This window comes from Fusarium oxysporum, chromosome 8 (assembly GCF_000149955.1).
Source record: "Fusarium oxysporum f. sp. lycopersici 4287 chromosome 8, whole genome shotgun sequence".
Lineage (NCBI taxonomy): Eukaryota > Fungi > Ascomycota > Sordariomycetes > Hypocreales > Nectriaceae > Fusarium > Fusarium oxysporum.
Window position 1 is genome coordinate 18,541 of NC_030993.1, and position 16,135 is coordinate 34,675.

At 48.0% G+C, this 16,135-nt stretch overlaps 7 protein-coding genes across 7 annotated transcripts; 4 read left to right on the forward strand and 3 right to left on the reverse strand.

Moving 5' to 3' along the window:
- Nucleotides 1–299: 299 nt before the first annotated feature.
- On the reverse strand, nt 300–1,487 carry FOXG_02655 (uncharacterized protein; the record flags this gene model as incomplete). The annotated part of the gene is made up of 2 exons (XM_018380120.1): nt 300–1,339; nt 1,392–1,487. The coding sequence occupies 2 exons, from the start codon at nt 1,485–1,487 to the stop codon at nt 317–319; spliced, it is 1,119 nt and encodes a 372-aa protein (XP_018236317.1). The 3' UTR covers nt 300–316.
- A 704-nt stretch (nt 1,488–2,191) lies between these two features.
- FOXG_02656 (uncharacterized protein) lies at nt 2,192–4,677 on the forward strand. The gene is made up of 2 exons (XM_018380121.1): nt 2,192–2,520; nt 2,576–4,677. The coding sequence occupies exon 2, from the start codon at nt 2,806–2,808 to the stop codon at nt 4,603–4,605; it is 1,800 nt and encodes a 599-aa protein (XP_018236318.1). The 5' UTR covers nt 2,192–2,520; nt 2,576–2,805; the 3' UTR covers nt 4,606–4,677.
- A 614-nt stretch (nt 4,678–5,291) lies between these two features.
- FOXG_18377 (uncharacterized protein) lies at nt 5,292–5,573 on the forward strand (the record flags this gene model as incomplete). Its single annotated transcript, XM_018398450.1, has 2 exons — nt 5,292–5,419; nt 5,474–5,573. The coding sequence occupies 2 exons, from the start codon at nt 5,292–5,294 to the stop codon at nt 5,571–5,573; spliced, it is 228 nt and encodes a 75-aa protein (XP_018236319.1).
- Nucleotides 5,574–8,564: 2,991 nt separating this feature from the next.
- Nucleotides 8,565–10,140, forward strand: FOXG_02657 (uncharacterized protein; the record flags this gene model as incomplete). The annotated part of the gene is made up of 7 exons (XM_018380122.1): nt 8,565–8,716; nt 8,774–8,800; nt 8,848–8,958; nt 9,016–9,387; nt 9,442–9,579; nt 9,632–9,967; nt 10,016–10,140. Exons 1-7 carry the CDS (start codon nt 8,575–8,577, stop codon nt 10,138–10,140), a joined length of 1,251 nt encoding a protein of 416 aa, XP_018236320.1. The 5' UTR covers nt 8,565–8,574.
- A 165-nt stretch (nt 10,141–10,305) lies between these two features.
- On the reverse strand, nt 10,306–11,735 carry FOXG_02658 (uncharacterized protein; the record flags this gene model as incomplete). The annotated part of the gene is made up of 2 exons (XM_018380123.1): nt 10,306–10,371; nt 10,425–11,735. The coding sequence occupies 2 exons, from the start codon at nt 11,733–11,735 to the stop codon at nt 10,306–10,308; spliced, it is 1,377 nt and encodes a 458-aa protein (XP_018236321.1).
- A 614-nt stretch (nt 11,736–12,349) lies between these two features.
- Nucleotides 12,350–14,773, forward strand: FOXG_02659 (uncharacterized protein). Its single transcript, XM_018380124.1, has 3 exons — nt 12,350–12,521; nt 12,580–13,564; nt 13,619–14,773. Exons 1-3 carry the CDS (start codon nt 12,446–12,448, stop codon nt 14,583–14,585), a joined length of 2,028 nt encoding a protein of 675 aa, XP_018236322.1. The 5' UTR covers nt 12,350–12,445; the 3' UTR covers nt 14,586–14,773.
- Nucleotides 14,659–16,014, reverse strand: FOXG_02660 (uncharacterized protein). The gene is made up of 2 exons (XM_018380125.1): nt 15,238–16,014; nt 14,659–15,186 (listed from the first exon to the last, which is right to left on the reverse strand). The coding sequence occupies exons 1-2, from the start codon at nt 15,723–15,725 to the stop codon at nt 14,826–14,828; spliced, it is 849 nt and encodes a 282-aa protein (XP_018236323.1). The 5' UTR covers nt 15,726–16,014; the 3' UTR covers nt 14,659–14,825.
- Nucleotides 16,015–16,135: the final 121 nt, after the last annotated feature.

The window sequence follows — 16,135 nt, forward strand, 5'->3', positions numbered from 1 at the left end:
CTGCTGACCAATTCACATAGGAGTGTCAGAATTCACATAACTCAAGTCGTATACTGCGCGTGATATTATGACTGGTGCTGAGAGACTTAGAATACCTGTATTTGTTGAGCACGTGGTTGGGTACAGATAGTGGATCGCTGTCCGTATTAATACGGTAGCGCGGTCAAGCCATATGGGGGCAACTTAAGGGGCAACGGCGCTAACAAACACTCTGGTCTCTGCATAACATTAGGTGTTGGACTAAACCCACTGCGGTATTAAAGTAGCTGGACCAGGTCAATCTAACTACCACTTTCTATTAGAGAATACAAAGTTCTTATGTAGCAAGCTTATCAATGGCAAGATTTCCCCCAAAGACAAGACTTCCCGGCCATTTCATAGCATGTTCCCACTCATCTCCAAGAACCCCATTGATGTAGCTCAGCAAACCGCTTGGCCAGGGACTCAGACACCAATGCTCCTGATTATAATTCATCAAAACAGCAAAGTGACCTAAAATAACAAGTGCTACGGGGTGACGAGCTGAGCACAGATCCAGAAAGATCTGGCTTACCTCAAGTCCCCAACCCCAAACTATCTTTGCAGGCTCAGGGTCGCCGACGTTGTCCGAAAGCGTTGCAATACGGCGGAAGAGTGCTTTCACGGCATGGAGGCATGCTTTCTTCTGAAACCCTTGAACCTGGCTAATTATGCATCTCTGTAGAAATGCAAGCTGTGGATATCTTGTTTCAAGGTCATTCCCAGTGTCTTGGTGATTGGTAGCAAACTTGGTGAGAAGCCATGATCCTGAGACGATAACTGGGGGAAAGCTCTGTTGTACAAACATAATGGTAGACCTACTGAAGCGAAGTGCTTTTAGCAGCTCCTCAACCGGGTCGAATGGCGATTCGGAGCGGATGCCACTTGGGCGATGGATTGGTTCCGCTACGGCATACATCGATGTGAAAGCGGAAAACCCCAGCAGAGCTTGTTCATGCGCCTGAGTCAAGGATTCAAAATGCGGCCTAGCTCGAGAAATTGCAGCTTGTTGGTGCGCAACAGCTCTGACGTACCATTTGGACTGAGAGCGATCTTCACTGTAGAGTTGAAGGGCGGTGAGGCCCAGGATACTATTCAGTAAGTAGTGGTGAGAGAAGCCCAAGCGAACAAGGTTGTATTGCAGCTGCCTTGTAGTCTCCGTCATGTCGCCTGTCACAGGATATCGGTGCCAGTGCTCCAGCAACTCCAGATCAGCTAAGCTGTCTTCGTTCAGTGGTGGCTTGGTCAGCGTGGGGGACGAGAAGCTGCACACGACGTTGGCCCGCTCGCATTGAAGGCATCGTGGATGCACCTCGTTGCACTAGGAAGGTTAGCTACGGGTTCTCTTCCCTTGGCACAGGAAGGATATTCACCTTGGCGTGTTTCTCCTTGCATTGAACACAGCCCTCTCGGGACTTTCTGTGACCTTTCCGCTTTCTAATCATATTTACCATGCCTCCGTGTTGCATTTCAAGAAGATACGCCGGCGTCACATGGGGCCCGGGCGCCGTATAAATACGGCGATTAGAGTTTTAGTTAATCTCAGAACGCTGACAAATGAACTTCTGTAGCGCCCGCCACTAGTTAGCCACGATGCTAACGGCAGTAGAGAGACGCGTGTCAACAGGGGCATTTCATTGGTTGCTTAGCGCAATGATCTACCCTGCACCAACAACTGCGATCTTCGCCATTGTATTAATATAGATAAGAAGAGCTTTGTCTTTGGTGTCAGTCCTGTTGAAAAACTGTGAGAGGAAAGAGGATTCAATGTTGGTCTATAAATAGTTAGTCTTTGACTTCAATGACTGTATAGCACCAAAAGACAGTTACGTACGACAGGCAGAGAAATAAAGGAAACTTAACAATGAAATACAGCCTCTTAAAAATCCTTCCATAGCCCTAAAAGATCCACCGGAAAAATAGGAGACAAGCAGCCTCAGCATATAGAGTGCTTCAGTAGGCTCGTTTAGGCTCAAGTCACAATTAGGCATATGGTAAATTTGTCCGAATGGCTGGTTGGAGCATCCTGATATCCGTTCTGATCGGGTTATTCCCCTCACTCCATCTTATCAGGTCTATCTTATCGATACCGATGTGGATGCCGCACCTTGCTTATCGGGATAAATCACGCCAGGTAGACGTCACCGAGACTTGGGGCAACTTCCAAGTTTCCCGAGACCAACACCTTGTTCATTGCGGTAATTCTCTTGGTTTGGCCAGAGCGTGAAACGAGATATCTGGGGTAAATCGATATGCCTCAGTCGGATTCAATTATTCCTGGACTTGAGGACTTGACGACTCATGTCTATTGGCTAGTTAAACCTGCCAGCACCGGAAGTATCCCTCCCATGCGTCCTGGGTGGGGTCGAGACTATTGTAGATCCTCCGGAGCCCGGGATACTTTATCCGCTGCAATTCGTCCGTTGTGCTTTTGAGTTAATATCCAACTACATGTACGGAAACTGAGTATAATATGTGGTGCAAGGGTTGATTGTCGGAAAGGTACGTCTTTCGACGGAGTGCTATGTTCCGTTAACCTAAGTGAGCTGATAATCAGTGTTTGATCGTTGCATAATTGAGAAAACAGGAAAAAGCTCGATGATCAGTTCGCGACACAATAGTCCGACATATAGAGGAGTTACGTTTTGAGCTATATAGATTTCGTCTTTAGTATAGTTATAAAAGGCAGAGACGCATTTTGATTCGTTTTCTTCTCCAAGGATAGTTTTGACGAAAACTCGAGCTCTGCCTCTTCAACATCCTCTTCTTTTAACAATCGACTTCGATATGAAATTGTCCTATTTCTTTTCACTAGGGGCTACTGCCTTCTTCAGTCTTGCGCTGTCCCAGCGGCCTATTGAAGACCTTGGTCGCGGACTCGTAGCTGTTCGGGCAAGCGAGAATAACATTCTCGTAACTTGGAGACTTCTTGGTCTAGACCCCGATGGCATTGGATTCAATATCTACCGGAGCGCCGATGGCGACAGGACAATGCGTCTAAATGACAAGGTCCTCACTGGGGGAACCAACTTTCTCGACAAAACAGCAGACGAGGCTGTCCCAAACGCTTATACTGTCAGGCCTGTCGTGGACGGCAAAGAACAAACAGATTCAGGCTCTTTCGTTCTGCCCGCAGACAATGCAGTCGAACCTGTGGTACGAATACCACTTCGTCCAGGTAAAACCATCAAGTATGTCTGGGTCGGTGACCTCGATGGCGATGGAGAGTGGGACTATGTCATTGACAGACATGATACGCGCCAATCAATTGAAGCATACACCAGCAACGGAACCTTCCTCTGGGAGGTTGACCTAGGGCCTGGCAGTGAGAATCAGGACAACATTTCCCCTGGACCCTCTACCATTGATGTAGGCCACTGGGATGGTGTTACAGTGTTTGACTTCGACAGCGACGGTTATGCTGAGGTTGCTATTCGCATTGCCAACGGTGTCACCTTTGGCGATGGGAAGAAGTTTGAAAAGGGCAAGACTGAGACTCATCAGTACATAGCCATTCTTGATGGGCGCACAGGAGCCCTTCGTGCCTCTGCCCCATTGCCGACAGACTACATAGCCGATGGCCCCCTGGCTTGTAGAGTAGGCGCTGGCTTTCTTGACGGCAAAACCCCTCACCTGGTGGGTTTCCTCAAGAACCGCCGTAAGGACAAGAATTTCAACCTTCTCGTTATGGCATGGACCTTCGATGGTAAAGCGCTAAAGCAAGCTTGGAAGTGGGCACGCGGAGATCGGTACGAAGATTTTCCCGATGGACACAATAGTCGTATCGTGGATGTCGATGGTGATGGGAAGGATGAGTACTTTGAGATTGGATTTGGTATCAATGGTGATGGAACAGTCAAGTATTCTCTTGGAGAGAAGGGCATCATCCATGGAGATCGATATCATATTGCCAAAATGGATCCTAAACGCAAGGGCCTACAGGGTTATGGTGTTCAGCAAAGATCTGAGGATCTCTTGTATGAATATTATTACGATGCCACTGATGGTACCATAATCTGGGAGCACCATGGAAAGGAAGTTCTTGACATCGGACGCGGTATGGCCGGCGACATCGACCCCACTCACGAAGGAATGGAGGTCTGGTCTTTTTCTGGAGGTTTATACAACGCTCGAGAGAATAAGCAGTTAGTAGACGACGCCGAACTTGCTCCCTGGCCTCATCTGGGAGTCTGGTGGGACGGGGATGCTCTGCTAGAGCTTTTCAACGATGGCAAGTTTGAGAAATGGGATTGGGAAAACCCATCAACATCTGACAAATTGCCTCGCCTCCTCACTGCTAGCAAGTACGGTGGTGTCTTGAATGGAAGGTATCCGCTGCTTATCGGCGACATATTGGGAGACTGGAGAGAAGAAGTTGTCTTGACCAACGCCAATCAAGACGAGCTACTCATCTTCACCACCGATCAGCCATCGGATATCCGTCTATATACTTTGGCACATAATCCCAACTATCGTAACGACCTAACAGTAAAGGGCTATCTTCAATCTCATCATGTTGACTACTTTTTAGGCCACGACATGGAAACGCCCCCAAAGCCGAAGATTCGTTATACTAAGAAGGCTTAGATATTAGTTACAGCCAGGGGAGACCTAGGGTCATTATATAGGAACACTTTGCAAATATTATTTCTTCGCTGCTTCGAATATGTAATACGCGATCTCGTGCGTGGTGAGCCTCAAGCATGCCGACATCCCTTCAAACAGCGAAAACCCGATTTTGGGTTAGCCCTACATCTCTTCTCAAGCCCGACAATATTATTCTTGGCAATCTCTGTCAACAAGATAAGCCTTGCTAAATTGGGCGCGAAGAACGCCGAGGCTGCTGATCTTACTATGGAGACATGAAAGTAATCACTTTTCGGTTTCTGTTCAGCCGGTAGCTGAGCGACCAGCTTGAGCGACTATGAGATGGCGGAATTACAAATTCCGTGCCTGACAGAATATCCGGTTCAAGTCAGCTGAAGACCGAGGTGAGGGATAAACGAGTCAAGTTAAACGAAACGGAACGAACTCCCCGCATTACCATACTACGGGGATTGCGGGGAAGGAAGAGAATTGAAGCTAGTTAAACCTCTAGCAAGGTTCAAGACACCGTTATCCTTGTCACTTAGGCAGTCAGTTTCCAGATCGGAGTAACATAACCCGCACTCGAAAGACTGGGAGAAAGACATATAATAGGTCAAGTAATGGCCATCATGATAGTAATAGAATCAACAGACAATTCATTCAGCCTCGCCGATCGCTGCGACACAATGGTTCACTTTATTTTTCTCGCAAGCCTTGGCTTAGGCAGTTCTGTTCTGGCTGCTCCTAATTATGTTGTTCCCGATGCTCAGCCGAAAAATGCCGTTGCAATTGATCCAGCACCCGTGGGAGCCTCGTAAGTCTCTGGATGTGAATTGCTTCACTGGAATGATCTAACTCTGTTGACAAGATTCGAATTCTTCATGTGGCCTTCTTACATGACCAATATATCGTTGACCCTTCCTTGCATCCAGGGTTCAAATCCACGACACTCCACGACACATTTGTGAATATGGCGTGGATATGGATGCTGACTAATAACTTCGATGTGGAATGGGTGGAAATGGATCCATTATGGAAATGAATCCATATTGTGGAATTTGTGGAATGGAAACCTACTTTGTCTAACAATGGTAATTAGTGGATCGCATCCATGCCTTGGTGACGTCGATGTTTTTGTCACTCGTCCATTAGAATCCTATCTAGCGACCCGATCAAACCGGCGCGCAACCAACTCCGTAGTGTCTGGCAAAGCCCAATTGTACTGGCATCTAGCCTATTGCGGCTCTTGGTAACCATGCGGCCAGTGGTCGAGAATAGCCTCTCACACTCGGCTGACATTGGTGGCACAGTAAGCAGATCCAAGGCCATCCTAGACAACCGGGGGTATTTGAGTCGCCTTATGTGCCAGTATTCGTAGGGATCTGTGACAGAAGCATCAGCATCCTCGATATCACGCTGCCACTGCTCGTATTCATCAAGATCCAGACCGCCAACTGAGGACCTAGGGGATTGAGCTGGGGATCGAATTGGCGACTCGGTAACAGAAATCCCTCCAGTCGTCAGTCCTCGCTTCTTTGTGCGCCACGCTGTGAACTTGTTTCTTGAGGTCTTCAGCCGCTTATTGGCAGGCAACTCAATCTCTGGGTCATCAACCTCCAGGTCCCTATACTCTCTCTCCCAGAGATCCTGGACCATCTCCTTCGCCTTGGTAATCCACAATTGTCTTTCGTCGTCGTCTCCCCACAAATCGTCAAACAGTGCCCACCGGTAGGCAGGATGAAGAACTGCAGCGCCATAGATCAGGGGGCTATCATTCAGGTGCTCGTAGTATTCGTTCAATTTGAGCCAACCCAGGTTGATGTTGACGCAGTCGTGAATCATCCCCAGATGTGCGAGAACGACCAAAAACTCTTTTCGCGGATTCGAGGGTTTCGAGAAGAAATTCGTACGCGTGAATAAGATCCCAGCTTGTTCCTGTACAAGCCATCTGTTAAAATAAGAATCGGGCCGCTTTTGAGAAGTCTAAGGCTTACCAGACAGTGGAGGGTCGATCTCGTTTTCCTCGACCTTTCTCCGGTGTTTTCCCTGTCCATCGCCCTCAAGGCCTCTCACAACCAGCTGGAAGTCAAGCAAAATGTCGTAAAGAGTCCCGAGCACATGCCAATCATCAGGTGTCATGCGATTCTCTTCCTTCAGGAAGAAGGGCAGCTTGGAGCCCTTTTTGATGTGGCCAGCTCTCGTCAAGTTGACCTTCTCCCACTCGTTTGACGCTCTCTGGACAAAAGAATTATAAAATGGCCTCAAGAGGAGAGCGCGTTCAATCATCGAGAATTGAGAAAGCCACCGGGTAGCATTGTCGACCACAACTCCAACTGGACGGTGTTTCTTGAGCTGAGCGTCATCAGAGAGTTGGCTCTCGACAGCCTGTACCTTCTTGAGCATATCGGTCCACGTGTCCGATCTGCTCACCTCCTAGGTCTTCGTGAGTATAACAAATAAAGCCGGGGACTCAGCCACCTACAACAGCAAAGTTATGCCATTTTCCAACAGAGCCTCGCCTCCTCCAGACTTCATGCTCCTTCGCTGCCGTGTGAAGTCCTTCGAAGACCTCTTTCTCGAAAGCATCCGGGTTCTTGCCATACAGCATCTGTTTCACTACTATGTTGACAACGTGGCCAACGCAGCGAACCCATCGCTTCTCCCAGTCGAAGCCAAACTCTAATCCAAGCTCCCCCATCGAGGTTTTATTGTTACCGGCATTATCCAATGTGAAATACCCGAGTTTATCGCTGATCTCGTACTCCCGAATGATCTCGATAATCTGCCCGGCGATATTCTCGCCTGTGTGCCGCTCTGTAAGCTCAGGCAGTCCGAGGACACACTTCTGTGGCCGATTATTTGAATCCCGAAACACACATGTGATGCCGTATAAGGCGTGTCGGTTACCAGACTTCCAGCCATCGTACTGGATATGGATCTGTCCCGGACTCTTTCGCAAAGCATCTTTCACTCTTTCCATGTTGTTGGTAAATTCTCGTTCTGCGATGGCACGCACGGTCACGTCAGTAATGTTAGCTTTTGTGATCTCGACAGATGGATTGAGGTAGTTGAAGATGTCTCGAAGATCTTGATCGTTGACGATCGAGAAGGATTGGTTAGAGTTGACAATCCAGTTGACAAGTTTCTGCTGGAATACAGTTTTGTCGAAACGTTTGATCAAGGTATTGATCAAATCTTGTTCCTTCGGCTCCTTCGGGTTCAACTGTAGGATTGTTGCAATGGACTGATGTGCTTTCTCGGATGCCTTTGTAGGCTTTTGCCTCTTGCCTGTCGGATCCATGATGCCATTGTGGTCCGTGTACAGGTGACCCTCAGCGTTCTGCAACCCTTTGATGGCGTAACTCTTTGGCCTCGGCCGCTTTTGCTTGATGCAAAGGCAACACACCCATCGGCGTTCCCCCTTATCGGCATGCTGGATATCGTAGCCGAACTGATATACCCATTGACGCACTTGGCCGTCTCTCTCCGTCAAGGTCCAGCCTTTGTAGAGCTGAAAGAGTCGTTGATTGTCTTCTTCTGTACGTTCTGGAACGGGTGTGGTTGACTTGGTAGGATGAAGGGTGGCCATTTCGGTTTGGAGTAGTCAGGGCGTGAGTAATAGTAAACCCTCCTAGAATAGACTTGTTTGAACTTTGTGTACGGGTAAAACGGAGTGGAAAATTGTTGCTATTGCGTTGTTATTGGCTATGGAAAGTACTTAGGGTATGCGCTATTTCACAAGGAAATCCAGGTATTTTCAAACCCCACCTAAATTTCCATTCCTTTCCACAATTTCCACATGTGGAACATGTGGAAGGGGTTCCGTGGCGTGGATGTGGAAAAGCTGAAGCCTACGTGGAATGGAATGGAATGGATATGGATCCACATTATGGATCCATATGTGGATTTCGTGGTATGGATTTGGACCCTGCTTGCATCGATCACTTTAACAAGCTGTACAATCGCAAAATGCCTATTCGGATTGGAGGAACGACACAAGACAGAGCGACCTACGATCCCGCTCTCAAAGGCTACGTTTCGTATAGTGTCAATGACCCTCTGGAGGCTCCTATGAGTCTGACCTATGGGCCGAAGTTCTTTGACCTGATTAGTACGTCCTATTTCTGTACTTTGGCTGAAACCTGTGCTGATTAGCAAACTTGAACAGAGAAGTTCGGAAGCGAGACCATTCTTGGTAATTAAATTGGCTTGTTAGAAACGAACAACACTAACAAGGCGGAGGCTTTAATCGAGGCCTCAACAATAGGACAAATACCTTTGCTGCCGTCTTGAAAGCCAAGGAAAAGGTAGCCAAATACCTCTGGGCAATCGAACTCGGAAACGAGCCTGACTGTAGGACATCTCATAAACATACTCTCAATATTGGGCAGCGTTGACTCTTTCTCACAGTGTACTGGAAGTATTGGCAGTACCCAGTAGCCGAGGCTCCCTGGAACGAGACACAGGAGGGTGATAGTGCAGCTGACTGGGCACAAGACTTCATCTACCATTGGAAGAGCCCTCTTCCCATCCTGGCTGGAGGCGGATATGCCATCCCGTTTGAGATCGAACCCAATTGGCCTAACCTGCCCTACCTCATCGAAAACAGCTACAACAAAACAGTCAGGGATGCCACTAAAGTGTACAATGGCCACTTGTACGCATTTTCTAATGCTACCGCCGATGACTTGGGCCCGGAGATGAAGCATCAGAGAGTTGTCCAGGACTTGAACCTGCTGCCCATTTCGAGCGCCAAGGCTGCCGGAAGACCATATATCCTAGGTGAGAGCAAGTCTGCTACTTCTGCAATCCGAAACTGCTAACGAAAGTACTCAGGCGAGACGGGATTCCATGGGCTCGACTATGAGATGGATTCGACTTTCGGATCGGCCATTCAGACAACTGACAAGACCCTTCGGGCATTGACCCTCGGTATTCAGCGACTATTCTATCACCAAGGCACAATCAACCAAGGTATGTTAAATAAAGGCTATGAATTCTAATGCATAACTGACTGACCCTGAAGCCTTCTTCAACTGGTGGTGGAGTGATCACGTTAATGCTCCGTTCTACGGTGCCTACTTCGGTGCTCTTGCTGTAGCTGGAGGCGACTCCATTGTTGCCAGCGACGATGGCACAGATCCTTATGCTCAATACATCGTTTACAAAAACGGAAAAGCATTCAAGGCCGTCTTGATCAACACAGATTACTACTCTGGTAGTGGCACGCGCTCTGAAACCAAGTTCACTCTCACTGGGCTGAAAGGCAATTCTGTCAAGGCTCTCCGCATGACCGGCCCAAGCAGCGAAACAACTGTGCCTGTGACACAGACCAAGTCGTCGCCACAGCCTAGCATCGGAGGTATGGACACATCTCCCATCGATAGTCTTTGCTAACGAATCCTCGTAGGTCAATCGTTCTCAAACAAGAATTGCGAACTCGGCGGCAAGCAGAACACTGAAAAGCTTTCGGTTAAGAAGGGAAAGTTGGAAGTAACTCTCAAGGCTTCTGAGGCCATGATAGTATATCTCTGATGAACAATTGCAATTTGTGGATTGAGTCAACACAGGAGTCGATACCATTTATTCTTCGAAACTATAGGAAGCTTGTATATTCGTCTATGCAGCGTCACGGTCCAATGCAATCAAGGACTTCACAGTATTGTCTTGTACTAGTATAAGACAAATTTAAATGTATTATTATCTGAAACGACTATATGGGGGAAGGACGTCTTCCGCCTGTTCGTATTCACTATCCTGGGTCATCTTCTTGTGTTAGCGTTTCGATTTCCGAGTTAAATAATAGGTATCACACTTACGTAACGGAGTTGGCTATTGTCTTGAGCATCATCAAGTCCATTCGCTGCTATTTGAAGTGGTACAACAAGAGAGATCGTAGTGCCATAAGTGCCTATGGCTAGGGTGAGTTTAATCCGGTAGGTTCGGCTGATAAGACAGGAGTAAAAGGTAGGAAGAAATAGTGAGTTCTCAGTGGGAAGTTTGAACGATTGTTGAATTGTAGCTTTGTATCCCGGAGTTTTGGACGAGTCAAGGCAATAGGACGCACACGAAGCTGAACGTGGTATGACCTGGGGTTCTGCGCAGTCTCGGATAATATGCGCAGGCTCTGAGCACCTCCTGTCTGACCCTTTCTCGGAGATGGGTTGATGACCTTTCTTCCAGTATACCCTTTCTCTATCTTTGAGAACGAGGGTATGTGAGGTCAGCCATGGTGCTGTTGGGGCAACCGAATTTGACGGTTTTTCATGATGGTCAGGTAGGTAGCCATCTATACCGAGCCAGAAATTTGTAAATGTTTCGATGGTGGCTGATTTGACGCGTATGTCAGGTGGCATTGCACTGGCCGAGGCCGGAATGTATTCCAGATCGATGGGTATTTGTGACTCGGTGGCGTTAAGTCCATCTAAGCAGAGCACGATGGGCTGTGGCTGAGTTGCGGAAGCCCGTACAAGCCCCATCTTTGTGCCTATGACACCTTTTCTGATGGTCTTAGTCTGCGACAAGCAGTAATCTGAGCTTTCAGGACGGACGTGAAGTGGAGGTTGCTCAGGAAGGGCTGGAATAACCTTGACGGAACGACTCTGATCGAGATACTGTTCTTCTCCTCGTTTGTTCTTGCTCAACACCAGACGCCCTCTTATCACATAATCGACATGTGCAGAGCCACCTGCGAGATCATCATGGTCCCAAACACCCATACTTGGTGGCGGGCGTAAGTGTCGCTCCCTGACTGCTGTATTCTGGTGGTTGCACGCAGTGGTGGAGAGTTGCTCGGGAATCACGAAGCGAAAAGGAACGTGATACAACTGTCCAGGTTCAAGTGACTGACTGATAGGTAGAGCCGATGCAGATATTGGCATTTGTAACTGCATAAAAGTATGAGTCTTGAAAGGTGTGCCATACTGGAATGCGTGGCCACAGGTTGAAGTGATGCCTCTTAGATCAATCTGGAGAGACTGGAAAGGGAGTTGGTTATGGGCTGTTATTGTGACGAAGCCCGAGATTGCGGAACCGAACGTATAGATTTTGGACTCATAATGCCCACCAATGTTGATTTCAAGGGTAGGATCCTGCTTTGCGCGTGATGGAAACATGCATCTAGAAGGCATGATGGCAGTACTATGTGGGTTTTGGTTTCTCGCCTCTTTGCTTTAGATACTCGTTCCTTGGCTGTCAAAGCCTGGCTCCTCTCAATCCTATATATAACAAGCTGAAGACTGCCCTTGTATTGCATGTTCATCAGCAAACGACGAAATGACGCCCTTCATGATTGTATTCAAGTGCTTCTGGGTTGAAGCAGACTCTCTGATTGGCTCTTATCCCGCAGTCCGAGAAGCGCTAGTTGATCAGCTCTGCTGTTCTGGGCCCAAACTCGCCGTGATTGGTTCATTTCCCCGAAGTCCGGACTCGCTGTCGAGATTGATTGGCTGATCATGCCGAGACTCAAGATAAACAATCAGAAATCGATTTCAAGATGACAAATACCGCCAAATCGCAGTATCGCGAACCTGCACCTGTCGTTTTACTGCTGGAGACCCAATTGCCAACCTCTTTTCTGACCCCGAATAGCTGTAACCAGTATCAAGCTGGGAGTGCTGAGCTGTCACAGCTGAAACTAGCCACAGCACGGCATTGCGCCACTAAAACGCCACACGTCTTTGGATTGTTGATGACAGCTACTAAGACAGACGGATGACTATTGATCTCAATTTTGTCATCATTACACAATACTACGTCAATCAGTGACCGAAAGCTAGACAACCCCAAGCTCTAATTGGAATACGGGATTTCTCTACAATACGTCAAAGCTGTAGTACAGATGCCCTGTCATCGCCCACGGTCGCAGAATATCGCTGCCAAGAGGTCACAATTGCCTCGCGTGGATGGACCTACTAGTGCGTTCACCTCCTCTCGCTCTCCTCATTTATCTCAACTGCTGACCATTGATTCAAGGGCGTGCTTGCATCAACTGTCGCCAACGCAAGATCCGCTGCGATATCGTCGATAAAGGCGTTCCCTGTACGAACTGCAGCACTCATGGTCGATCAGGATGTCGTATGTGTCCCAACAAGAAAGACGCGAGACAGTCCTCGCAGCGACCAGCTATTCTTGCTCCTCTGCGTCCCCGTCAATCCACAGACTCGCCAGCGGCCCCATCACCTGTAGTTACTGAGCCAGCCTCCACAGCAAGAGAAGACGGCGAGCAAGATCTCGGGTCTCACCTCTTGAACCGCAATGACGAAACAGAGGTCGAGCTTAGTCAGGTCGAGCTCGGCCATCGGACTCGCTGTCATTTCATTGGGTCCGAGCTCTCAAACTGTCATTACCTTGTTCGACAGAGCACCTCTGAGACAGGACTCGATAAGGTGTTTCACTTCAGCAATGGCCAGTTAGACTCGTCGGAGAATTGGTATGAGGCACACAACATACCAGAAGAGATCCTTATACGACCAAACAAAGCGCTTGAAACCAGACTGATCAGAGCGTATTTCGATCTCGTCAACCGCGGATGGCCAATTGTGGACGAGGAGCTATTCATGACACAATATCAGGAGCAGGATCGCATGAACCCACTGTGCTTGACGCTTCTCAACGCCATCCTACTCGTGGGAGCTCACACACTGGCATCTCAAGATGAGAGTATGCTTCCTCTGCTTCCTGCTTTCTTCCGAAGAGCCAAGTATCTGGTGTTGAGTGATTCATGGCATGATAGACTTGTTTACGTTCAAGTGCCGCTGCTGCTGACGTGGTATTCTGATGCTAATGCTTGGCATTGGATTGGAATTGCTATCAGAACGGCAATGGCCGTGGGACTCCACCGCGACGCTAGCCACTCTACGAATCTACCAGTCTACAAACGAAAGTATGTCCGGCTCTGGTGGGTTCTCTTCCAGTTTGACACAATATCAGCGACCTCGGCTGGTCGGCCTCAAGCCATGTGAGTCTATCACAGAGTTCCAATTCTTCAAGACATGCCTACTAACCTTGTCAGAAACCTGTGGGATTCAGATGTTGCAGACCTACAGCCTGCTGACCTTGAAGGCATTCCGGGAGCAGAATTCGACTTTATTACCTATCACACCAAGCTTTGCAAGATCATATCACAAACTATAAGAGATGGTTGGTCACCACGAGCTTCCATGGAGGCACGAGCTGGGGCTATCAAGAGAGCAGATGAATCTCTTGGGAATCTGATGCTTGAGCTTCCACCTAGGCTGCAGCTGAAACTCTCCAATCTTGATATTTGGCAGTCTCTGTTTCACCTGACCCATCACAATTTCATTTTGCTGATCCACCGCCCAGCACCAAAGCCTAGCATAAGGGATCAATCTCCCGAGGCACAAGATAATGCTATCCTTTGCAGGGAATCAACAGTAGCGATTGCATCTGTCTTTGAAGTCTTACTCAGCAAAAGGATGATCTCTTCATTATGGCTATACAGTAACCATGTTCTGTTTACAGCAACTATCTACATTCTGAACCAAATCAGCACCAGCAAACCACTGTTAGCTGCCAAGTCTCGGCACATTCTAGACACATTTCTTGCAACCCTTCGCGAGCTAGTAAAGTATTGGACTTACGCGAAAGGGCTAATGCAGGTTCTTGAGCAGAGGGCTTCCAAGGTCAGGGATGAGAGAGTTGAAAAGGCGTCTACGAGACTGCAATACGCTGCACCATCTGGGCAACATCGTCGCCCGCCCATTGATCCTCATCTAAACGTGCCGGGCGGCCCATCCTCGTATGAACAGCTAAGCGAGGATTCACCAGCGTGGAGTAATCAAGAAGGCCAAACACCGAATGCTGCCTTGGCTGATCTCGTTTCAAACTCTCAGCCCACAGCTACTGACTTCTATCCAAGCACGGGTTTTCTAGGATCCACTCAAGACCCCTTGTTAGATGATCTATTCATGATAGACACTTCTGCGCTTGACCTTTTCTTCTACGATAACACGCAATAGGTAGTCAGAAAGTGAGATAAATAATGTGTCTGTATCGCTGCACTTTGAGATTAATACGATTAAAAACTTGGGTCCTCGATTGTTGCATTGCGGCCATGCGTAATGGACATGGGTTTACCTCGCCTTAATAGGTTACGTCGCTGTCTAGAGCTGAAAGGAAAATATTAAGACAAATAAGGTTTTGATAACACGTGTAGAAGTATTCATTGTAAATAGATCAGCAGCACCATAGCAGTGCCATCAAAGAGTCATCATCTCAGACATCTCTGCAACAGGGCCCATTGAAGGATGATACGTAGTTGGCTTTCCATGCATGACCTTCTGCCATGATGGGCTCTTCTCTTTCACCTTGGCCCAACGTTGCAACTCCAGAGGCACAAGATCGTCATTACCAACCTCCATACAGCGCAAGGCAAACGGGAGCAGATGGCTATCGAGGATAGTCGGTCCAATATCAGAGCCAAAAGTCCATTCATCATAGTCCTCATAAGAGCCACTCTGTCTGCGGTGCTCAACGACTTCTTCAAAAATAGCCTTGAGATCCGCACGATGCTTAGCTACAACACCAGGCTGAAAGGCGATTGCGTTATGCTGGTTGTGACTAAATTTTATGTAAGTACAATGCTGTTTTAGCTGACGAGGCATAACTGACAAGGCAAGTTTGACTTCCAGAGCGGCACGATACTGCGGACTGATATCAGTCCTCTGGAGTATCTTTTCAACTGGCGAAGGATTCCGCTGGGTCATTTCTGCAGTCGGATTCGGATTGCTGATTGATAACCCGTATACAGCATGCAGTCTTTTAAAGAGATCCCTAACAACATTCTCATACTTGCCCCCCAGCATGGCAGGGTAGTGCTTCTCTGCGAGATGAAGAGAGATGGCACGACTCTCGGTAAGTGTTTCATTGAGGAGGTTACCCTTCATAGCTGGAACTTGTCCTCTTGGGTTGACGTTGATTAGATAATCCTCACTGAGATTCTCATGGGCCTTGTGATTAATGAAGTGCAGAGTGATGCTTTTTGGTGGCGTTGCATCATGAGTCGTTGGGCCAAGTTGGATTGTGTGACGTGCCATCATCGAATAGAGAGAAAAGGGGGACGAGTAGAGAGTGTACTCAGCATTTTTCCAGTCCGTCATGATTGAAGCTGCTTTGACAATGGGCAAGTGTATTGCAACTGACCTGTTGATCCTCTCAAACGCCGAACAGATGACTGGTGAGGTATGTGAGTTCTGTGAGAGGGGAAGGTTAAGCAATCAGGTGACCCAAGTCAAAGCAGTACCAAAGGCGGTGCAAAGAATGCAATGGCACAAACACTCGTGACCCTTTTCCAAAAGCAGTCGGATAGGCATGCAGATCGCATGATATGATTCTTCTTAATCCCGCAGACAACTAAAACTTGTTTGCCATGGTTTGTCACTACAAGGTACCTTGCTCAATGATGCCGATATATCCGAGATGGAATGCAACCAACAGTGATAAGCATGCGCCGTAATCTCTTTGCGCACATTCGCAAGCAAACATAGACCAACCACCAATCAGATCTCCA